At 45.0% G+C, this 24,399-nt stretch overlaps 1 protein-coding gene across 4 annotated transcripts; it reads left to right on the top strand.

Annotated features, from left to right (window-relative positions):
* The first annotated feature begins 3,027 nt into the window (after positions 1-3,027).
* Positions 3,028-20,367, top strand: LOC105249412 (runt-related transcription factor 3). 4 transcript variants are annotated; one of them, XM_025415063.1, is made up of 7 exons: positions 3,028-3,581; positions 5,179-5,949; positions 6,121-6,351; positions 11,723-11,836; positions 15,829-16,008; positions 18,126-18,443; positions 18,797-20,367. In XM_025415063.1, the coding sequence occupies exons 2-7, from the start codon at positions 5,631-5,633 to the stop codon at positions 19,141-19,143; spliced, it is 1,509 nt and encodes a 502-aa protein (XP_025270848.1). In that variant the 5' UTR covers positions 3,028-3,581; positions 5,179-5,630; the 3' UTR covers positions 19,144-20,367. The 4 variants fall into 4 exon arrangements, with proteins under 4 accessions (XP_025270848.1, XP_025270845.1, XP_025270846.1 ...); XM_025415060.1 differs by having other exon boundaries at positions 15,814-16,008; XM_025415061.1 differs by having other exon boundaries at positions 11,723-11,848.
* The last annotated feature ends 4,032 nt before the right edge of the window (positions 20,368-24,399 follow it).

The following is a 24,399-nucleotide window of genomic DNA, read 5'->3' as shown; positions in this document are numbered from 1 at the left end:
GTATACGGTATGGCACGGGCTCCTTTTTTCCTTTTTTTCGATGGGCGGTCATTGAACAACGGGATGTTATTGGTCGATCGCCGTGACACATGCCCGCGTGTATCGAAGATCTGGTGAGAGACGTTGTTTATTCGCGACGATTTGTGCCATTTGCGTGCGATCGTAGACTATCGAATCCATTCATCGATCGTCGACAGTTTTAGATCCTCTGGTGTATCTATCTTTTTTTATCACAGATCGACGAACGTGAAAGCATTGATCCTTTGAACACGTGTGGTGCGTTGAATTTAATTTAGTGATTGTTTGATCATCCAATTGTTGTTTCCATAGTGCTTGAATGAATATAATGCAAACTTGTTACAATTGCACGATCATCTAATCAAGTTTACAACAATTTACACACGATAATTATTCGTTTTCTCTGCCACGTGCTTCTGCTTGGATTCGAAGATCGGTGTGGACAAGCAGTGTTACCATCGATTGATTGTGGTCTCCTGTAAAACCCATCAAGCTTTGATGGGGTTGTCACGTGTCGGTGGGACGTTTGTAAGCTCGAGAGTCATCGAGGAACGAAGAGCGTCGTGTTGGAATTGACTAGTCGAGATCTGCGGCGAATGATGGTTCTTTCGATCGATCGTGACTCGTGTCGAAAGATCGACTTACGAGGAAAGCGGATGTTTCATTTCGGAATTTAGGAATTTGAGTGAGTATTTTTAGTCACGTCGTTTTAGATGAATATATTAATTTTAGACGCGATTGCGAAGAAATATTCAATATCATAAGAATCCGATCATTTCGTTTACGCGATTGCCTATCTCATAATAAATTAATCAATCTCATCATAAATTGATAAATCTTGTAATAAATTAATCAATCTTTTAGTAAATTAATCATCATCATTTATCATATACATACATAAGCTACGCGAGATTGTAAATAATATATTCTCGTAAATGGAGACACTTTTGTTTATAAATACACACATGAGACATTAGTAACTCGTGGCGACAATTATCTCGATAGCGCGGCTCATTAATTAACGTCCTTCAATGCGTCCCTATATCGGTTGATGTCCTACAGCGGCACGATTGTATGTCTATGAATAGATATGCGCGATTGATTAGCTCTTTTAATAGATGGGAAAGTATCGCAAATGCATAACATTAATCAAATGCATAACGTAACTCGATGAGTTACTAAAATAGCAATTATACATTACTGAATAAAAAAAAAAAGATATCCACAATCTTGCGAGTTCTATAAAAAATAGATGAGATACTTAAAAGGGGCTTTCATATGAAAACGATACGCATTATCGCGGTATCGAGGGCGCGACAGATTCCTCTGGCGAGTCGCGTCTCGACTCGCGTGTAAAACGGAAGGGAGGTTCGCGATTTGTGGAGCGCGCGGGCAAAGAAACGCGGTGGAAGAGCGGAGTTACCTGGTTTGTGCCGTGCCCGGCAGTTGATCGGAGCGTGACGAGCGGTAATTGAATGTAGGTATGGCATTTGCATTGACAAGCTCCAACAGAGATAATTCGAATCTCGTCGAACGCAATGGTCCACACGGGCGTTAGGTCGTTTGTCAATACGACGGCGGCCCGTCCAGTTTCCACGTTTCCAGCGGTATCGCTGTTTGTCACCGTCTCGTCGGCGATCGTTCGCCGCTGAATACACCCAGCTCGCATACTTCTGTGGAAGCGCGGACGCGTTTCGTTCTGTTCCGTTCCGTTCCGTTCCGAGCCGCACCGTACTGTCAAACGCACGGCTTGTCGGTCGAGGATTATTACGGTCGTCGCTAAATTGTTGCGCGATTTTCCTTGTCGGAAAAAAAGGACTAATTTTGTATCTCTCGATCTAATTATCGTCCCCGTCGAATATGTACACTCGAATTTAAACTTTGAATTTTTAATTTAATTAATTGCCTTTTTGATAGAGAAAATTTATTAATAAGAAAATTTATTAATAGAAAGATTCGGGAAAAAAAATTACGAGAGGATTGGAGAAAAATAATAAACTGTTATTGGCGATTGTCTTTGGGTAGGAAAGGGATGTAAAAATTGAGCATTTTTTTCCTCGATTGGGGAGGGATGCGAAAGATGTCGTTTCGTGGGAGCGGCAAACGGATGCAAGGAAAAAAAAGAATCTCTTTGAATTTGTTGATTTTGTACAAGTGTGGATCCGCACATGTCCGTAGAACCTCGAGTGTTTGCCTGCCGGCAGGTTCGCGACCGGTTGGATATCGTCAGGATATATTCGCGCAGGAAATGGATAGTTCCATTGTTTGCACATTCGTACAAACAGTGCAACTGCGAGGATGCGCCGGGACCACTGTTTGATTTTCGAAAGTGAAGCTTCATTGTACGAGATACTGTTGTACGAGTGTCCCGATGCATATGAAACAAGGATGCGTTTTGAGGGGGCGAAAAAACGCGGATCTCCCTCGTCGAAGAGAGAGAATGCTGCGTTGGAATTAAACAAATGATATATATATTTTCGCAAACTTTTACTCGCCGATATTCGATGCCGGAAGTTGCTCGATCGCGCGCAAAATCAACAATGGATTTGACGTGATTAATTCCGCGGAAACTTTTGCCCGTCGAGCCTAATTGGAAGTATCGAGATGTTGCAACGCAGATCGTACCGTGTTACGCACGCGAGAGAGGAGAAAAAATGCGCGCGCGCGCGCTTTGCATGGAGAAAACCGATCAAATCGGGATTCGATAGATCGATCGAAGGCTCTCCCGGCTCCCCACCGATGTCCAGCACGCGAGCCATACCGCAAAAGGGTCGAGGGGAAAGAGAGAACGCGCGAGTGAGCGAGAGTGCCGAGAGAAAGAAAACCGACGTCGTGAGAGGGAGAGATCGAGTCCGGTGGGAGATAAAGCGATAAAGAGCGGCGTGCGCGCGAGAGAAAGAGGTTTACGCTAGGCGGAATGAGGGACGGAAAGAGAGAGGGTGAGGAAGAGAGCGAGAGGGAGGGAGCGAGAGAGAGAGAGACAGCCAGAATAGGGAAGGAAGGTTGGAAGGAGTGGGGTGGCAGAGGGGTGTGAGAGAGGAACCAGGAAAGGGGAAAGGGATGCTGCGTGTGTTGGCATGGACCAGTGCGTCAACGGCTGTTGCCTCACACGAACCGCCGAAATTATAGTTAGTGACCCCCAACGGATACTTGAGAAATACACTCCCGACTACCCGTTGCCGCTATATCGAACTGCCACTTTCGCACGGGGAACAAGGATGATTCGAGGGTGCCGCTAACGAACCGCCAGAGGGGTCCCTTCGGGATCGCCCAAGGGGGGAAAACGCTCTAGGAAAGTCGTCCTTCGTCCTCGGCCGAGCGATCTTGATGAGGCGCAAGTTTCGAGAGAGATGAGATCGTTCCCGGTTATCGATAAGCTCCTTTGAGTGAAAGTGTTTTGGCGAGTTTCTTCTCGTCTCGAATAGGACTTTGTACGTCCAAGTGTGTGATTATGCGAGAGTTTTTGAGTGTCGGCCGACAACGAATGTGATATCGTGTAACGCTTGATCAGTAATCGTCGATTGTCCTGTTAAATATCGAGTAATCGAGTGCTTGAAATGCGAGTAAGTGAAGATTTTTGAAAAGATTCTTATCGCACGTATCCAAAAGGGACGAATATTTCCTTCGTTTGAACGGATATTTGTCTTTTTTCTCGACATTAGTTGAAAGGGAGATACGTTTGTGATATATTGGATATTTCAATAAAAAATATATAGTGGAAAAACAAAATTTATTTACATTTTACAATTGCTTATACAAATGTTACATTGACTTTCTTTGGAGGAATTTTTGATCAAACTTTCCTCGATTTCGCAGAACGATCACATTACACGTATCCAATTTATCCGTTAATTGTTTACAGGCTGTTCGGAATCGGATAATAATATGCGATCGGTGTTACAATTCCGCCGGAAGACAGTAAACAGAACGAGTTTCGTAAGAGATTTGAATGCGAAGTTAAGCGAGAATCTTAGCCGTCGCAAAGTCGTTGAGTCGTTCTTACAAAAGAATCGTGAGAAAATGTCCATCGATTGTTGTTGTTGCGGTTGAAGCATAATGCGTTCTATCGCATTATTATCTCATATAATCGAATTTCAGTATTTAGAGAAATGTTGAATACGCAGCAATTGCTTTTCATAACAATACTTTGGATAATATACAATACAACATGTAATTTTATCTGCGCTTATATACATTCAGAAATTGAAATAATCGATTCGTATATCTGTTACATGTGATTGATGTAATGAAATTATTTCTAACGCGAAGCTCCTCACGAACTGAAAATAATAATCGGCATGAATTAAAATGATAATTATTTATTATCGATTATTAACACGCTCATCATATAACTAACTGTACTCGTGGACATGTATATGTTGAATTTTGATTGTCTTCGTCTTATCATAGATTATCAAATATCGGCTGGCTCGGGATTTTCGAGTCGCGAGACCGTCATTGACAGGAGGCAACGTAGTAAACGTGGCCACGTGCAGTTTGACACGCGGTCGTACGTGCGTAGGGGTTGGGCATTCGTGTGGGGGGTGCCTACCGCCGGGCGTTCTTTTTCCCCTATTTTTTCCGTCCCCACCATCGTGCCGGTCTGCCCCTCCTGGAACCACCTGGATCCGGCGTGTCAGCCCCGGTGACGTGCGCAAAAATTACTGAATGAACGGTGACGTCACGAGGCCAGCCGCGTGAAAAGTGTGCGAGCCGTTCCCGTTCGTGTCAACCGTTTTCACCCCCTTTCGTTTCTCTTCGCGCCGTTACCCGCCGTTCAACCACCACCGTCCGTTTTTTTCGCGCTCGTTCCCGAGTCGGTGTCGTGTCTGATGTCGCGGGAGATTCGGATAAAACTCGGTTAAAGGCTCCCGTAAGTAAGATAACGGCACGTAGATTTCATTAAAGGGATTAAGGATGTCTAGGACCACCTTTGATCAGCGACGGCCGCGAATGCATTGGCGCGCGACGAGAATCCTTGCCTTGCCAAATCAAGCTTTTAACAATCACATTTCTCGAAAATATTCAATGCTTTAAATTTAGGTCAACGCATCGGATATGAATAAATAATTGTGGCAATAATAATTTTATATAAAAAAACTATAGGATAAATTATTGACAGCATTTTTGAAAGTAGATTGTCTTCTTTTTTTTTCGCAGATGCAGTTGGAAGATAGAACATATTGAAAAGATTTGAAACCATCTCGACTCATCTTGTAAAAAAATTCAATTTCTATAAAGCTACTATTTTACATCGAACAAAAAAGTGATCTCCATCTCAATTCGTCACAAAAGTGCAAAGATTGAAAGAATAAACAAGTCCACCGTCAGATTTCATACGACAATGCATAAGTCTATGAGGGAATTTGAAGAGAATTGTCACGTCGTGTTTAACATTTATCTCGGCGCCAACATTGGAGAGAAAATGTATTAAAATTGACGACGTCTCAGAGCCATCGAATTTTGCGAAGGATTCTAAATTTCCGCCAAGGATATCAGGCCGTTAAGCTCGATCCGACAGATTATGCGCCCTTGAAAGATGCTCGCGAGATTCTTTCGGCTCAGCGGTTGAACCTAATGGAAGGATGTTTCATCCGGTGTTCTGACTGCCTATGGATATATTCGGCCGTTGCAACGGCGGCAGCAGCGGAAGCACGGTAGCCGGAAGCGGTGCTGGCTCGGTGAGGACGTCGAGCAACGAGTCCGCCGGCGGTGGTAGTGGCGGCACGTCGAGCGGTACCAGCGAGAGCGGCAGCAGCGCGAGTGGCAGGATGCAGTTGACAGGAGCCTCGGCTCCTGGCGCGGCCGCCTCGCCGGAGTCGGGCGTCTCTCCGCTGACCGACGCCTACACCAAGATGACTAGCGACATCCTCGCCGAGAGGACCCTAGGTGACTTTGTCAGCGAACATCCCGGCGAGCTAGTTAGAACAGGTAGCTTTTTCAAATGGAAATTATCGATAATCGTAACAAGAAAAGAATCTTTACAATCGTCATCAACTTGGTCGAGCTTGTAGAAAGTATTTGAGACATTTTCAACTAATAAACTTAATATGTATATTGGACATTTTGCTAATAAAGTGAAACGGATATGTCGGTCAACAGGCTCGCCGCATTTGGTTTGCACCGTCCTGCCGGCGCACTGGAGGTCCAACAAGACTCTTCCGGTGGCTTTCAAGGTCGTGGCTCTCGGCGACGTGGGCGACGGTACCCTCGTGACAGTTCGTGCTGGTAACGATGAGAACTGCTGCGCCGAGCTCAGAAACTCGACGGCTCTAATGAAGAATCAAGTCGCCAAGTTTAACGACCTGAGGTTCGTCGGCCGAAGCGGAAGAGGTGAGTCATTTCTTTCTTTCAATTTCATCGTCTGCGAAAAGCCGAACATTTCATTCATTGCGACAAAGAGAACGACGAAAGTGTCGGCCTAACATCTCTCTCTCTCTCTCTCTCTTTCTCTTTTGCCCTACTTTCCTCTCCATTCATAAAATTGCAAAGTTCTCGAGTCTTTGCTCGAAGCGTGTCGCCCTTCGTCTTTTATGCCGGAAGAAAATACCAGAGGGGTGAGAAAGACGACGGTAGAAACCCCTTCAAAGAATTCGGTGTACGCCGCGTAGTAAGGGTAGGTCGCGGTTGTCTTGAGACAACCCTCGTTTTTCCTCGGCCCTTGGAGGAAAAGTCTCGCGTCTCGGCTCGACTCAGGGGGTTGGTTCTCCGAGCGGGCGGGGTGGATCCGAGAAGATCGCTTGGGGTGGGTAATGGCTTTTATTTGTCGGCATCGCCGTGCGACCTTCTTCTCTCGCTTTGCCGCCCAGTCTCGTCGGGAAAAGGGCGAAACGGGAGCGTCGCTCGAAGAAGCCGACGACGCCGACGAGAAACACAGGGACGGGTGATATTAATTGAGGTTTCAGTAGAGTTTTAATTAACGTTATTAGAGCCGGTATTTCGTCTAACTGCGTCTTTTGAACTCGCACCCAGAGTCTGGATTAACTTGAAGCATGTGCATCCGACCTACTTGTAACGATTTCGATAAAGTTGTTTGGCTTACATAACTTGTCACGCGCGTTGCGATTTATTCTACACAGTTACATTAATTTTTAAAAGATATGCCTCGAGTATATTGAATATTATTAGTGGCGATATATCTAATATATTATTATTGTTGTCATATTTTCGATCGTAAAGGAAGGCTAATCGCCTGAGAATCGAGAAACTCGCAAATTCTGCAGCTAGGAAACGGGGAAACTCTTCTTCCCTCCTCAAGTTCACGGGAACGCGTCAGTCATTTGTCTGGGATTAGCTCTCAATTGTTTTCGCCGAGCGCGGAATTAACATAAGCTAGGATGAAGAATGTAAGAGAAGTGTCTCTCTCTCGTCAGGATTCCTAACGGTTCTCCCTGGCTCCTTGAATATTCCCTGGAAACCGATGTGCGCCGAACTCTCGGGAATTCTTAATGATCCTCTCCGTTTGTCGAGCGTGGAAATATTCGCACGTACGGATTCGCGAGCAGGATTTTGTCCTTTCGATTCGAGGAAAGATTAGAAATTCCCCTCGACTGCATTCTTTATCGCCTCTCGCGCGTGTAATTAATTACACTCGCAAAATATGGTGAAAAAATTTAATATATCAGAATTTATCGCAATCTACCAAAAAAGAAATGTCGCACGCATTTCGATTATTATTACTCACGATGAGGGATCGTTAGACGCACGACACCGCGCTTTTGTCTTCGCCTAAAACCGCTTTTAGCCCGGACAAGATTGAGCGTACTGCCACGATAGTCGAGAGCTTTGCAATATCGATGATAAGCCGTAACCCCCTTCCCGCACGTTCGACCGTAATGCCTGCTCCATCACTGCAAAGTCTACCCTGAAGGTACTGGATTGTTTCCACCCTTCGGTCCTAAGCCCTTTAACGAGATAGATCATTTGCGCGCTTATAGTTCCAACCCGTAGCGGGCGAGATATCCTTCGACTTTGCTGCCGCGAATAAACTTCGTCACGGGAACGTCGCCAATCTTGCCAAGTTGCTTTAATTCTACAACACACTTTCTCTTAAATCTATTAATCATTGTACTTGTAATACACAACGCGAACAAGGGAGAGAAGCGCGTGACAAAATTAAAGGCGGCAACTATCTAGAATACAAAAGAAATTTCATTCTAGCTCTTAATAAATGTAGATCAATATCTGTATAAGAGGGAAAAAGAGAATAGATCTCTAGTAATTTTTAATATTTATAAATTAAAAATTGTCCATTCTTTAAAAAAAAATGTATATATTTTGGAAAGGAAAATGTGCGTGTGTACGCAATGTTTAATTTAAACGCAAAATATTTGAATAATTCTCACTGATTCTCGCGCCGCGAGCGTAATAAAAATTTATGAAATGCATCGAATCGGTGAAACGCATTCGCTCGCGAAGTGTTGATTTATCGGCCGCGGCATGAGGCTCGTTTCATTTCGAAAAGAAAAACGGGCAGTCACTCGCGGTGACGGGCCGCAGTTCCTGACCGTAATCAATTCGTTATCAGACTGCAATTGCGCATTTGCGTTTCGTTCGGGGAAAACTGAAATTAATTAATTGGCCCGACACAGTACACCGACAGCGATACAATAGAGCGGGGACACGTGTACGGGCACAGACACGCAGTTTCGTACACGCCTGCAAAGGACAGAGATATGCTAACGAGCATAATCAGCGAATGGTCGGGAATGAGTTTCTCCACCTAGTATTTTCCTAAATTTACAACGCGACACGCGCGAATATATTATTCTTTTCGAGATATTTCGAAAATTATATATTTCGACGCGCGCGTAACGCTATTACGCGTAGCGTATATGTGGCTAATTACAGGGCGTCTACTCGCAGAAATTCTCAGGGATTTCTTTGTACCTGAAAAATCAGGAAATTCTCATGAAATTTTATTAATTTAACTCGGGAATTTTTGAAAAAATTCTTTCTGGCAATTTTGCTCTCACATTGACATAAACAGCCGACAAACTAAATAAATTATATATTTAAAATGTACATTTATATTTATATATTCAATGTCTTTACAAAATACTGAATATGCATATTCTTTTTAACGATGTAATTTCTAGTGATAAAAAAATGAAAATTTATTATCCACGTGAAAAATGCTTGTCCTACAAGAGTTTATCAAATTTTTTTTCAGAGTACAGTTAGAAATGTAGCACTTGAAACTTGAGAGATTTTGTGTTTTTCCTTCGTGATTGAAAACCATTAGAAATACAATAATAAAGTTTAATTTTTTAAAATTGCATGAAAAAATTTTTAAATATTCTCTTGTTCTACCACTTTATCCAATTTGGAATAAAAATACCTGGAAGGTCGGGGAATCTTACAAGACTCGAGTAGACATTCTGAATTATCAAGGAAAACAAGTCTGTCCAACCCCATTCCGCGATGTCGTCGAGCGAGGCGAGGAACATCGCCGAGTTACGTAACAAGCTCGGACGAGAAGGCGAGCGTTTAAAAGGACGGTGGGCTCGTTCGCGGACGATCTTTAATGGCTGTACGGCGACTGGCACCGAGGGTGATACCCGTGTATACCCGCGCTTACCCGTCCACCTAACTGGAATCATGGCGGTAGAGGTGAAAAGGCTGGTTGGCAGGCGAGAGAGAATGGCGTGACTCGTAGCCGCCGAGAGGGGAATCCCCGCTGGAAAACGAAAGGCTCGCGTGGCGAACCGCCGTGTGGCCACGCTCGACACTCGCCATTATTTCTCCGCGATGCCTTCCACCAAGCTTCTGCCTCCTCGTTCATTTTTTTCCGTCCCGCCATCGATCATATGGCGTCTTACCGCGACGCTACTTTACCGTCTCCATCGTGACGCTTGGGTCGGGAGGGTCCGGAGTCGACGGTGAACTTTGCGGCCCGATCGATTATCGCCATTTCGTTATGTACGAAAACGTGTCTAATGGGTCTGATAGAAAAATACAGTAATGGCCACACACGAAGGGGGTAACGCGAGCGTTATAACGCATTAACGGGAAGAAGTCGTTTAGGGGCGGATATAAATAACATAATGCGTGTTATCTTTTATATTGTAAACCGATGGCGGAGGATAAAAGCGCGCTGCCTTTGCAGCATTATCGTATCTAATTTCAAGAAAACACGCCTCGTGTTTTATATATATATATATATATATATATATATATATATATATATATATCTGTCGCGCGCGAAACACGCGATATATGGGTTAGTGAGATGATTATTACATTTCCGTTACGTGAGATACAAAGTTCAGGGTGTCCACTTCTTTAAAAAAACATGGAAAGCTTGGATTTCTCAGGGAAATTTCTATTGCACCTGAAAAAATGGGAGAATTTTCATGGAATTTTATTGAAACTCGGGAAATTTTTGGGAAAATTTTCTCTGATAATTTTGCTCTTATATTGTAAACAGTTGACAAACCAAGTGAATTATGTGTGTTTAGCATATATTATAAATATATATATTTACATACTCAATAGCTTGACAAAATATTGAATGTTCAGTACGCATTTTTTATTGCAATTTTTATGAGTAAATGAAAATGTCATGCAAATGGAAAATGTTTATTTTACGAAAATGTTATTTAGTTTTTTCAGTAAACTTGAAAATCTAACACTTGAAGCTTAACATTTGCTTGGCTTTGTGCCTCTTTTTCGAGTGAAAACATTAGAAAACGCGTGCAATGAAAGGAATTCATTTTAGAAAATTGATCGAAAAAAATTTTTTTCAATATTCTTTGTAATTTGGAACGAAAATAGACCTGAAAGATCGGGGAATTTTCAGTTGATTTTTTTTATTTTACAAGATTTGAATAGCCTGAAAGTTGTATCGCGCCAGTGTCATGCAAATGCGTCGTGAAAAAAATCGCGCGCACGCGGTGTCGCTCGTTCGGGCGGCGAACGTACGGTGATGTGAAAAAGAGCGAGGGGTTAAAATTGCGGTGAACCTCCGCTCGCGCGCAATTTTTTGCCGCGGTGACTTCTCGCATCGAGGAGAGACGTTGGCCGCATTTTCGCGCGCTTTTTATCGCTTTGCCTTCCTCTCGCGTGCTGTCGAATCGATCGCCCGTCGCGGTGAAGTTTCGGCGCGTTCGCGGGATGAAATTGCGGTGGACGCACGTTTCATCCCGACTCTCATCATCATTCCTCCCTTCCGTTGCTCGCATCCCCTTCTCGCGCTTTTCTCCGACGCATTATTTCGCGCCGAGGCTTTTTAACGCGACGAGAAAGAGAGAGAGAGCACCTGGGGAGAGCACGATCCTCCACCGAACGCGACTCCGCGTTTTCCTCTTCGTTGCCTTAACTCGGCCGCCCTGGCTGGCCACCGTCACCGTCGACGACGCCCTCGATACATTACCGACGTGTAATTCGGTTACCGCGGAGTTTCGCCCGGCTAACCGCGTTTGCGAACTTTCGACGTCGGTTGAATAGGCGCGTCCGTGAATCGACGCGTTCGCGGGACGCTAAAAATGCGCGTCTGACGTGCGATCTCGCCTCGTTTTTCAAAGTTAATTCCCCGAGCGTTCCCACTTTGCGCATTGCGGTGCGGTTTCATTAAAATTGAATATTTGCCAACGAAAATGCCGGTGATGAATTTAACGTATCGGTGAAGCGTTACTCGAGAAAACTCTGATTGATCGCGTTAATACGTTAAATGTATAATTTATATCTTTCTTTTATTTTTCAGGCAAGAGTTTCACCTTGACGATAACGGTGTCGACGACGCCGCCGCAAGTCGCTACCTACACCAAGGCGATCAAGGTGACAGTTGACGGGCCGCGCGAGCCGCGATCCAAGACCAGTGAGTATCACTGTAAGCATTGCTATTCTTATATACATTTATTATTATACATTTTACGGTTTCGTTTATCTACCACGGTCGCGTATCCCTCGAGACTTTCGCGATTCGTTGATGCCAACGTATCCGCGGGATCCAGGGGGGCTCTCGAAACGATAGTAATGCTTAACGAACGAGCGGCATGGCACCGGAGGCAGTAAAAGCCGCAAGTTCGAAATGGCCTCGATGTGCGGCTTCGTACTGGTCGGACGTTACCTCCGAGGCTAAGTTTCGCGCAATTGCCATTATTTATAACCGGCGAAACACCCGGACCCCCGCCATAACATTGACAAAGAGCTGCCGGGCGTTGCCCGTTGAGATGCGTGTGTGTGTTTATACATGCGTGTGTGTCTCTGTATCGCGGCGCTTTAGCCAAAACACGGGGCGACGCCTACAAACTTGGCGGATATCCGATCGCGAGAACTCCTCCGCGAACAGCTACCGCCGAGACATACAATTACCGAGGATCCTCTACCCGTTACTTCGCTAGTCGGCGCCGTCTGCGGGGGGTTCCTCCGTAGGGGACGAAGAGAACCGCCTCTCATTCTCCGTTTGTCATCTATCTACCGCGTAACCTACCGCGTAACGCATTGTGCGTTCTTGAAATTTAGTCCCATACACGTCAGTTTGCGGTGAAAACGATTCTCTTCAAAATCTCCAAGGTCTAGGATAGGGTGTCTGAAGGACAAACACTCGAGAGGCATCGCTTTATACATAAATTCCGCGGTGAAAAAGCTTTGGAAAATTGTTCAGATGCGCTATTTCTTTCTTTTTTTTTTCCTTTCAAGTTTGCTACGAAATCAGGAGACTTTGGTTGTCATCGTACTAGACACTTGCGACGTGATGGAATCTCGTCGGCTTAGATATCGGACAGCGCAATGTCGTCTGTGAGAGAAACTGTGCGTATACCAAAAATATCCGATAGCTTTAATATATCGAGGCGGCGGTCTCTGGATAGTAGCACAGAAGAGGGGGAAGGGGCATAAGTTTGGTACCTTGGGAAATTGCGACCACATCCGCCGGCTTGGCCGCATCTGCGGACCACCCACGAAACTTCCGTCATAAATCCAAAATATGAAAACGCGAAATTTCGGTGTACCGCTCGGAGACGCGCATCCAAGCAAAATACTACGTGACGCTTCGGAGAGACAATTTCTCTTAGGATATTAATGCTCTCTACCAACGCTATGCGTTATCTCTCGTTTGCGATTAAAAACGAAATTGTTATTACGAGTCGAGCGCGAATATTGTGAGACTCGCGCTTTTTAACGCGTTAGTTATCCAGATTAGTTGACTCCAGGTTGACGCAACTTTAGAATTCCCTCGGTCCGAGAAGATGATTTTGCGAAGCGTTAAAAAAGCATCTCTAGAGCAAACGCCGGATATGAATTTTTTAGTGATCGTTAAGGTAGCACGAGAACGTCGGAAATAAGCGTTCGTCAAGTCGGCGCTTTGAAATCTACTATGAAAACAAACCGTTTGCTGAATCGGGGCAAATGGCGCGACAATTTCGAGGGATGGCGGTGCGAGATGAAAGAACTTTGTCTTCCTGGGTGGTCCGCGGGCGCTTCTTTCCTAGCCGCGGTCCACGTGCCTCATCTCGTATTCGTGAACAAGCTAAACGACAACTTTACATCTACTTTATTTCTGTATTTTCGTGAATAATTTTAATTATTTAATCAATTTATTAAATATTTAATAATTCAATATTTATTTAATTTTTTATACATAATTTATTGAATAATATGATAATTTTTAAAACGGAAAAATATATAAGACAAATGTATATTTCTTTATACATGCACATAATTTCTATACAATATTTCTTTTTATAAATATATATATAAATTTTTTTCTATGATTATAACGAAAAGATGAGACGCCACGCGACCAAGACGCGACGAAAAGAAAGCCGGCAACTGAAACAAGGATTTGTTTCGGTAGTTTCCTACGATGGCGGCTTGATAGATTTAATAAATTATGCCGTTCGACCCACGAATTTATCACGTCAGCCTAACCCTTTGAATTCGGCGTGCCGTTCTTCGCAGTATTTCATTAGACGTCGAGCACTCGTGCGACCCTCCGGATAGTTGCTCGCTCTTCTAAACGGTCGGCATCCCACGCTTCTTTCTCCGTTTAAACGAGCCAACGAATAATCAATGGTCAATTTTTAATCAGTTATCTCTTATACTAGTTATTTTTTCGAAAGTGTATTAAAAAATTAACTCAAAAGACGCTTTATTTATTATTTCGATTACGCTCAATCGCTAATGCATTGCAATGCACACTCGACTTTTAACAATACTTTTTGATTCATTCTTTCGCGGATTAAAAGGAGGCAATCGACGGCGATTGGACAAAGTTGTAAGTTCTCGGCAAGTCGCGGCTATCGATTTCATTGGACAACCCTCTTTGCGCGCCGTGACTGCCAGGGAATTTCTCGAGAGTTAGCAGCTGGCAACGACAGATCCTCATTTCGTCCCGTCGCCAATCCTCGCGTTCCCCGCTCCTTCCCCGCGCAAGCCGCGTCCCGAAATCGGCTCCTCTTTCCGGATGGATGATGAGCGCTCTCATTCTAGATCTTTCCCATCGTCGCCGAGAATCGTTTCGTTTTGTTTCGTTTCGTTTTATCGAAGACGCGCGCACCTTTCGCGAACCTTTAGATCCCGAATAGGCAAGTCGTCGCGAGAAGCATCCGGAACTCGGGCTGAATCTCCCTCAATCAATTTCCTTGGACCCCGCAGCCTTTCCGCGGCAACGGCGGCGGCCACCTTCGGCTACCAGACGAGGGTAGAATGTGTAATGAATTGCTTGTTTAATTAATTACAACCCTTCGCGCGGAAGCATTCACCCGGTGTTGTCTTAGATAAGGTTTATTCGTTTTCGCGTTCAATCGTCAAATGCATGAATGCACAAGCATTTCTCTTCGCGATATGTGTGATATTTGTTCATATACATCAAATTTATTTCAAGCACGAAAAATATATTTCAATATATTACTATAATCATGAAAAAATATGGATATATGTGTATAATCAGAAACATATATTTACATTTGATATATTTTTCCGCATCCTTTAGAAATGATTAAGCAATGATAATTTCGACAATTGAGTCGGCATCGCGTCAAACGTTCGAAGGGCGAATAAAAGGCGCTCCACCTAAGGAGACTGTATCCGATCTATAAAATTTTGTCCCGGGGCTCCTCTCGGGTCCTGCGGCGGGCTCGAATCGCCGGTCGTTTAACAGGATCTCGTTAGTCTCGGTACCCGTCGGTATTCCGCCGTCGCGCCCCCATTGTGTCCCCGGATCGAGCGTACCCTATTCAGCAAACCGGCGGGAATTTCGGGTTGCCGAGTTAGAATTAGGGCTTCGATTGGATTATCAGGATGGCGGGAGTCCGCCACCTCCCTTCCGTCCTGCGACCCTCTCCGTGTCGGTCTCTCTGGCCTCCGGTGCCTTCCGCGTTGGATCGTTGCCTTTAGGGGAAGGGAACGAACCTGCACACGGCTGTCCTGTGCGACGACCTCTAGCCAGGGACAGCCGGATAGGACGTCCGCCTATTGGGACGTCTTTAATTGGGTTGGCGACACCGTCGCAGGGAAATAAAATGTATCGATGCCTCTCTCTCTCTCTTTCTCTTTCCCTCGCGTCTCCCTCGTTCGTTCGACTTTCGAAGGGACGGCTATTTAGTTGCATCGGTCCGTATGTCGTTTTCTCAGTAAATGAACGATATTTTTTGCATCGATCGAGAAAAAACGTAAATAAATTTTATTTCCACGTAACTTTTGCGCGTTGGAGAAAATTCGTGCGCGCGTAAATAGAATATATATCTGAGACTTTTCATTTTCGAGGAGAAAAAATGATCGCGTAAGACGAAACGGACGATTGATACGTATTGTACCGGGGGTCCAGCCGGACAGGCGCACGGTTGATCGCAGTGCTGTCTCTTTTAGGGCAGCAGCAACAATTTCACGCCTTCGCGTTCGCCTCGCAACGAGGCGGCCCGTTCTTTGCCTCGCCTCTGGTGGATCCGTTGCAACCTCTGCCGAATCCGTTGCAACCATTACCGAATCCGCTCCAGCCGAGGGATCCGTTGTCTTCCTTTAGACACGCGATGCCGGGTAATTGTCAGAGTAAGTAAATCGACCGAGCTCCTCGCATGATCGTAACCCTCAATCGCACGGCTCGGCTTTGAATGTTTCGTCGATATAAACCTGCTTTATGCATGCGTGTATTGTTTTTTCTATCATCGGCTATGCATCAATGCTTTTCGGTGTAAGACATCCCTTGATCGCACGATTTTTGACATGTGAACAAATTTAAGGCGTGCAAAAAAGATAAGAGATGAGATGAAACACGACGACTTATATGCACGCGAGAGGAGACATTTTTATTTTACAGCATTCTTCTCATTTTTTAATCGCGTTGCGAAATTTAGATAATTTTTGTCATCGAGCGGGCGGCTTCTGTCGAGTTCGGGAATATTTCCAACCAGACTGTTACTGGTCTGAGTACAGAAGCACGGCTTTTGGATAGGCTCGGCAGCTAGCTTCTCGGCTTCAGAGGCGGAAACCGCAAGCCTGTTCAAAGCTAGATTAAATATTATATTAAAGGGGTTGCCACGGAAGCGCGTCCCAGTCGGTTGGCTGCCTGTGTTTTGGGGGCGCAGCTTCACCTTCTCTCCGCGTTCATAACGTAGATTCGCGAATTTGCGCGCAAAGCGCACTGTCAAAGTAACATCGGGAGATTGTCAGTCGTTAATTGTCGAGGGAAAAAAAAGGAGCTTCCTGTCGTCGATTAATATCGCGTAGGCGTAGCTCATCGATTCGCGATCATATCGCGGAACCGACGAACGATATCTGGGTGCACGATAAAAATTTTTAATACTCCTCTCAGGCGTGCGATAACATCGATAAACGGGTTTTGGTAAGCGCGCAAGGAGAGATGAGAAAAAAAAAAGAGTTTAAACAATAATTCGAGAGATCAGCCATTTTAATGAGTTACCTCAGACGCGAGGGCTGACTGCTCCGCTGTTCTAGCTAAATTTCCCGATAAAATACGAAGCACGCCGAATATTTCCTTTATTAACTTTTTTCCCCTCACCGGGCATCTGGTCGTTCGATAATACGCGTACGCGGCCGTATTATTCTCACCCTACAAGCTTGGCGAATTTGATTTCGAGAGACACTCGCCCCGCGGTTACTTTTCTCCAATAAAATTATAAAACTTTATATATTATATATTATTATATACGCTACGCTCTTGAATCGATAACTATTTATTTTTTCTCGATATAATTAATAAAATGTTTGCTTGTAAAAAAAAGAAAAGAAAGCGAGAAAACGATTAGTTTGATTTTTCCAAAGGCGAAACGGGCTGGATTCGATCCGGTACCCGAATCCCGCAGCGATCCCCGCATATTTCGGACGGACTCTCGCGCGCAACTTTTCGGCGATTTTCCATAAAAAGGGAGCCTCCTCTCCGGACCGCAAGGAATCCGGTAATGCCGAAGGATGTGAAAGCACGGACCGTAGGCGGGTAGCAGCAGTATTTAGGGTTAGCTCTCGTGACGACGGTCCGGTGGCGCTCGCCGAGGCGAGCTCGGTTATTTGAGTTGGCCCCGGCCAACGCAAGGGGGAGGGAGAGATGACCGACCCTTTGATCTCGATGTACCCCGTCCGTTTCCCTCGCAACCCGCCGTGTCCCTCTCGCGGACGCTCTCTCGTGCTCGTCCTTTCTGCATTCAACCCCCGTGACTCATTGGAAAATCTATCGGGGACGTTGCCTATACGCCCGCAAAAATACACTCGCCAAGGGTCGCACAGGGCGGCCGTGGCGGCCACTGCCCCCGATGCACCTCGCGAACCGATTCGAATTGGCATATAATCCGGCGAAAATTTCCCCGCCGCCTCTTCATCCCTCCGCGTTGCTTTATCCGATTGTCGCGATTATTATTTATACTTTTGCCGTCCGTCCGACGCGACTGCCTGCGCCGGCGAGAGAGCCTCGTCGGGAATTGCTATCGATATTTGTATCGTTGTTAGCCCGCTTTTCTTACACGTGTTGCGTTTCTTTGTGCTACCTGTCTCCTCGCTCGTTGACTGCTTTCTCGCACAGCTGGTATTTCGATATGTGTAACGCTCGCTGACGCTTTCTCGATTTGCATTTTCATAAGCAAAGGCGTCCCCTTGCCATTCTCTTCCTTGCGCAATTATCAGTTGTTTCGTTCCTTGATATTTTTTTTGGCAAGGCGTGCAACGGAAGGTTTCTCTAGACATGTCGCAGTTTGGCCTGACGGCGAGCAATTCCTGGGGGTACGGCAGTACGGCCGGCTACGCCGGCTACCTTCCGGGCCCCCTGTCGTCGTGCGCCGCACAGGCATCGTTTCCGCCCCCGCCGCCGCCCCCTCCGCCACCACCGCCGTCATCGACGTTGGCGTCCTTCGCCGGCACAGCCTCCATGAATACGCCGACGGCACCGGACTCGACGGCGGGCTCGACCGTCACATCCGGCACCAGCAATACCGGCTCCACGCCGCAGCAGGACGCCTTCTCCGCGGTCTCGTCTCGTAAGTTGAGCCTGCTGCACGATTATCGTCGAATTTCGCTGTGGTCTCGACAAACGTACAACCATGGGGTATCGCTTAACCGTCACAGCCTGTCGAAACGTCTTGGTAAATTTTTCAAGAGCCGATAACTTTAACGCGATCAAAAGTCGCATATTCGTTGAATCGCCTGGATGAGAGGATTCGATTCGCTTCCGCAAAAAAAGAAAAAAAAAAGAAAGACTCGGAAGCACTGTGGAACGGGGTTGTGCCTCATGGTTGGAAACCTAGCCGATTCGGAGGATTCGTAGAGGCTCTCAGCCGTTTGTCTCTATTCGAACTGAACGTAGTGAGTCTCGTTGCTCGAATTGTCGCAGTCGTACCGGACACCACGACACCGGGCCAGTCTGACCCGCTGGATCCGCTGAGCAGCCTCATGACCGGCGGCTCCACCAGCCAGAGGTATCAGGATTACGTGTCGCCCAGATCTCTGTCCACCGACTCGAGCACGACCGAGAGCCCGGTGCACGAGGAGCAGGGCTTCGGGCAGAATTACGGCAACTACTTCCCGACGCCCGGTGTGCTGCCCAGCATACTCTACTCTCAGCTTTACGGGAATCAGTTCCAGAATTCCGAGAGCGCCGAACAGAGGGCCGTCGCGGATAGTTGCAGCGTGAGGCAAGAGGAAGTTAGACCGGACAACAACGTCTGGAGACCGTACTGAGAGGCGGAGGAAAATCATTTCTTATCCGGTGACTTGGCCGTCGAGAGACCGCAGAACTCTTGGAAGACGAGAGGGAAATAACGCTTAAAAATATCGCTCCTCGATCTCTCGGCTGCCACGACGAAGTAATTGTAGTGCGACATGGTGATTCTCTGAAAACTATCCAAGGACGATTCTCGACGGCGAATTAGTGGGCATTAAAACTCGGAGCGAGTCCGAGTTCCTTACGCTCTTCCGGAAAGTTTCGGGAAATTAAAATTCTCTTACCGGTTGTGTTTCTCGCGCCAACGAATCTTAGGAGAGTGAATGAAGCGGGGGAGGATTTGTAATTAAGTGAGAACGGATTGCGTACGAGAGAGCGAGCGCGGGTGTGAAAGTGACGACGACGACGACTATTATAATGATATCCGCAGAATGTATATACGTGTACATAGCTAGGCCATTGTCGTTTCATCGAATCATTATCGTTTTACGACGACGCGATACGATTAATTTATATTTCATCGATTACGTTTTCATAGTATAATTGCGACCGCTGCGGGATCGTGCAATATCGTCAAAGCTGCGCGACGATCACAGCTTCCTTTCTCTCTGTAAATACATATATCTTCCACGTTGCGCGTTCAGTTTCCCTTTTCGATCCGCGAACATTTCCTTCTCTCTAAAAAAAAATATATATATATATAAATTTAAAAAATACCTCTCGGTCTGTGAAGGAATCCGGCTTTGCGCTTTCGGTGAGATATTCGCAGCGACCCTGAATTATCTCGAAAGATCGGCAGCGAGAGGCTGTCGCGTGCGGTCACGTTCGGGTCAAACCGACGATAAAATCGAATGGGATTCGATTCGCGTGAGGTGAAAGAGTCTCGCCCGCCGCGGGGGGAGGAGCGTGACAGAGAAAAGGCTCTCGCAAGTATTCAACGAACGAATGAGCGAACGTGCCGGCATCGAAGATCTTACATCGAAATTTCCGCTAAAGAAACGAAAGCTCGGGAAACGAAGGTGATTTCGCGAGGGGCACTGGAAGTATCGTCGCCGGCGAGAGAAGTTTATCCGTTTTCTTTTCTTTTTTCTTTTTTTTTTTTTTTCGATCTTTTTGTAAACCGGCGACGATCACTCTGTGCGCGTTTCCGAAAATGATTTCCGATATACATATCTACCGATCTATTGTTATCGTAGTTTTTGACCGAGTCGAAGTAAAAAGTGTATTTCAAAATATGACACAGATGGACTTTTTCTTCAAATTTCCCTCACCCATCTTTAATCTTGGAGTTTTTTCATTTAAACAAGACATTTGTTTTTCTGTTTTAATTAATCATTTACTATTTTAATTTATCAATTATACATAATTACGATATAAGTCTTTGTCGAACCGAGGAAAATATCGGAGCTGTCAAGCAACCGATAGCTAAACTATCTCGCCTCTCTTCGCTTAGATATTCCTTCTCGATGCCTACAATAATCAAAATTGACAAAATATATTGACGTTCGAAGGTTTATTGCCACAAAATTGCATCGTCATAGAAGTCATACGCTATTTGATATACTTAACTCGATGTACTAAATATGAAACGTGCCTTCATTATATACGTACATGTGACTTGGCCCGAGGCAGACGCGAATTTCCCTCCCGAGACTAGGTTTAATTAAATCTTTTGCAAATTTGCATATACGCACTTCCGTCAGTGAGAATGCTTTAGAACCCTCGGCGTTACCGAGACCCCTGTAGAGATTCGTTTCCACCTATCTATGTAGATCTGCCGCTGGTTCTCCCGAAATGATGATAATAATCTACGCAAAGCAGGCTGGAAAAGTCCAGTGAGTGGAAAAACCATGATAAATTCCGGTTTTTACTGTAACCATGATAAATTCCGGTTTTTACTGTACTGAATTTTGTTCAACGAAATAAAATAAACAATAAAATTATAAAAATTATAAAAATGATTAAAATACAACATATAATTTAATAACACTGTTTAAAATATATTTGAAAACTTTACAGATATTTTTTGTTTTATTGAATTTTGTTTTATTTTAATAAATTATACTAATTACTATAATTTAAAAAAAAACGAAATAACATATGATATAAGAATAAAATCTTTCTTGATTTAAATTAATATATAAAGCGTACATCTTCGAAATGAAAACTTTAGAGATGTAAATATTACTAAATCTGCTATTAATTTTTACGTTAATGACAAAAATATCATAGTAATAGAATTAAAAATTTTTTACCAATGTAGATCTGGTTCGTGTTTACCATTGGAAGGTCAAAGGATGCGACTTTGGCGAAGTTTGATGTGGATTATGAAGCGGGGCTGCGTAATGTAAGTACATACTTTTCTCATTCGATAACCGAGTCGACGCGCACGGGCCGGTGTTTATCGCTGTTGCACACAGCGAGGTAGAGAACGACGGGCAGGACCTGATGGACATATGGTGGTTCGCGTCGGGCGGACCGGCGGGAGAGGGACGAAGGGCGGTGAAGGGTACCGACTCGTCGTTTATACGCGGTGCCGGCATAATGGAGTAGAGTGGAGTAGAGCACGGATAATGGAGTATGAAGAATAGCGTGCGGTGAATGTCGGGATAGGGTCCCCCTCGCCCTTCCGCCCCCCCCGCGGCGGCTCTTCGTCTCTCCCCCGCTCCCCTGTCCTGCCCCTAGTCTCCCTTTCACCCCCGCGAGGACACCCGCCCTCTACCTCCGAGGGGCGGCAAACTGGACACGGCTCGTTGACTCGGGCGCGCAGTTGGCCATACCGATTTATCGTCCCCGCAGCCAGGCCGCGTTACAGATTCCGCGTTAAATCCACGATTCTGTTTTGCGTTTTGCTCGTAGCGTGATTCCTTTCGCGCTTTTTTCCCTCTTGCGTTTGGCGTCGCAACGCGATATATATCGCGCTTCTTCGAACAAAGGAGAACCGGGGCGAATCTCGAGTGTCGAGTGCTTTTGTCGCGTTTCCTGCGTAATGAAGAACAATCATTTGCTGTAATGTAATTTATAACGCGGTTGACCTAGCTTCTCGATGGGAAAAAAATGAAATGTGGAGGAGCAGCAGTAAGAGAATCGGATGTGCTGTAAATTTTATTTGCAATGTACAAAGTAGTTTATAAGGGAATCCGTAGAGTCATATAACTTGAAAGTCGATACATACGAATATTCAATTTTTATTTTTTTAATAAAAGTAAAAGAGGCTCCTATCTAAATAAAGCCGGTTTTCGATCCGCTTATACTCGGCTTGGATAATTTACGATCAGTATTTAGTCTACTTATTCTTCGTACGTATATTGATTCAATTTAATTGACGCATTATTTAATCATCATATTAATAAAACGATTACGAAAAAACGCAATCTCTGCTGATATCGGCGTGTAAAAATTAGGGACGACGAAAATTAAACGCGAAGAAAAAATGCCCCAGAGCCCCACATATCGGTCGGATCGAATGCGTTGTACACACCTACGCACATCTCCCACATCTTTTCTACGCATCGAGCGCACGTGGCGTTCCCCGTAAACGTTCGCTTTGGTCGTCGGCCGCGGGGGGCGGGGGAGGGGTGTTGCGGGGATGGTTTCGGAGGTGGCAGCGAGGGGATCGCGGTGACGGGGCGAATGGTCGTTACACGCACCGGTCACTGCCAACCCCCGTGGCTATCGCCGACACGACTCCCCCTTCTCCCCCATGCAAAATCACCCTTTGTCGCGCTCGATGGGAAATTACTTTTTGTCCGTCGATTACGGGGTGAATTTTCGGACGAGACCCGATCATTTCGAACGAGATGCGGCTCCGGTTCGAGATATCGCCGGAAATCGCAGCCTCGTTCTTATTTTATTTTCCTTCTCTTTACCGCGATTGCTAAAACAAGCAAATTATAATTTTCTTCAATCTCATTATTACGAGATTGTTCGTAATTTTGGAAACGCGAATATACAATTTATCGGATTTGTTGAAATCTCCTCAAGATTTTAATTTATACACAAGTATAAACGCAATTCTTATACCGTAAGAAAATCGTGCGTTAGACAGAGAGCACGATATTAAATTCCACGGCGATTCGTGCATCGCATGGCGATGTCTGGAAATAAGAGAGAGACTTGACGAAGTGTGCCCGCGGGGCCGCCAGTCCTTGATTACCAAGATCTTCATCTACATGCTAAACATCGTTCCACGGTACCGTCTTGAATACTCTTGTACTTACGTATGTATCTAGATCCACGGCCCGCGGATCCCATCCCCCAACCCTCGCACGCCTACTCTCTCGTATAGCGCCTGAATATATATTCCACCCTCCTCGATCTCCCTGACACCGCGTGAAACACATTCCCGTACCATCTATATGATGTTTGCTTAGATTAAATTAACCGACCGTGAAGCCGTCCTTTGTTCTTCGTGCGGCGCGGCGGAAACGCAGACACGCCGAAAGGAACGGAAAAAGGGAAAAGGCTCGGACGGAGATTCCGGGGGTCTCTCGCAGATGTTCAGATTGCGAGGTAAAATTGCACTCGCGGCAATTCGATATTTAAATACAACGATATTTAAATACAACGACGTTAATAATAGTTCTATAGCGAATCGCAGACGAATTGCAAACGAATACATCCTTTGGATATTATAAATGCAGGAAAGAAAAAAAATTCCGGACAGGACGTGTGATATTTTTTTTTATTATATAAAGATATTAAAATTCCTTAGAGAAGGCGCCATCTTTCTCGATGGAAACTAAACGTACCAGCGGTTTCTTAAAAGGCGCTTGCCGGCGGCGCAACTTCTTTAAGAAAATTTCCTTATTCTTTCTTTCTTACCGACTCGTTTCACCCCCATATCAATAGCCGTTCACCCCCATAATCTTACGTCGATTCAGTAGCAAATATATAAACTAAAAATGTATATTTTTGAAAGCGATAGTCTTTACATCGCTTCTTTTTCCCCTCTGAATTTTTAGATATTTTTCGAAATTAAAAAATGCGAGAGTTTTCGAGGAAAAAAATATTTTCATGTTTTCTTTTTCCGATCAAATATTAAAAGAATAGTATCTGAAAGTTATTAAATAAAAAATAACTTGCTAAAAAATTGTATTCCATTTGTAGTAATTAATCTTTTGCATTTTTTAAAACTCGTTCTTTACCGACCTCTTTGCAAGCTACCTTACCTTACCGCGAGGGTGACGTTTTCTTAGAACTGAAGAAGGGTGCGAGAAAGAGAAGAGGGTGAGTCTTCTTAAATGTCTTTACTGTCTTTCTCGTACGAGGGC

Source organism: Camponotus floridanus, unplaced genomic scaffold (assembly GCF_003227725.1).
Source record: "Camponotus floridanus strain SB8 unplaced genomic scaffold, Cflo_v7.5 scaffold96, whole genome shotgun sequence".
NCBI lineage: Eukaryota > Metazoa > Arthropoda > Insecta > Hymenoptera > Formicidae > Camponotus > Camponotus floridanus.
This window is presented reverse-complemented; position numbering and strand designations above follow the sequence as displayed.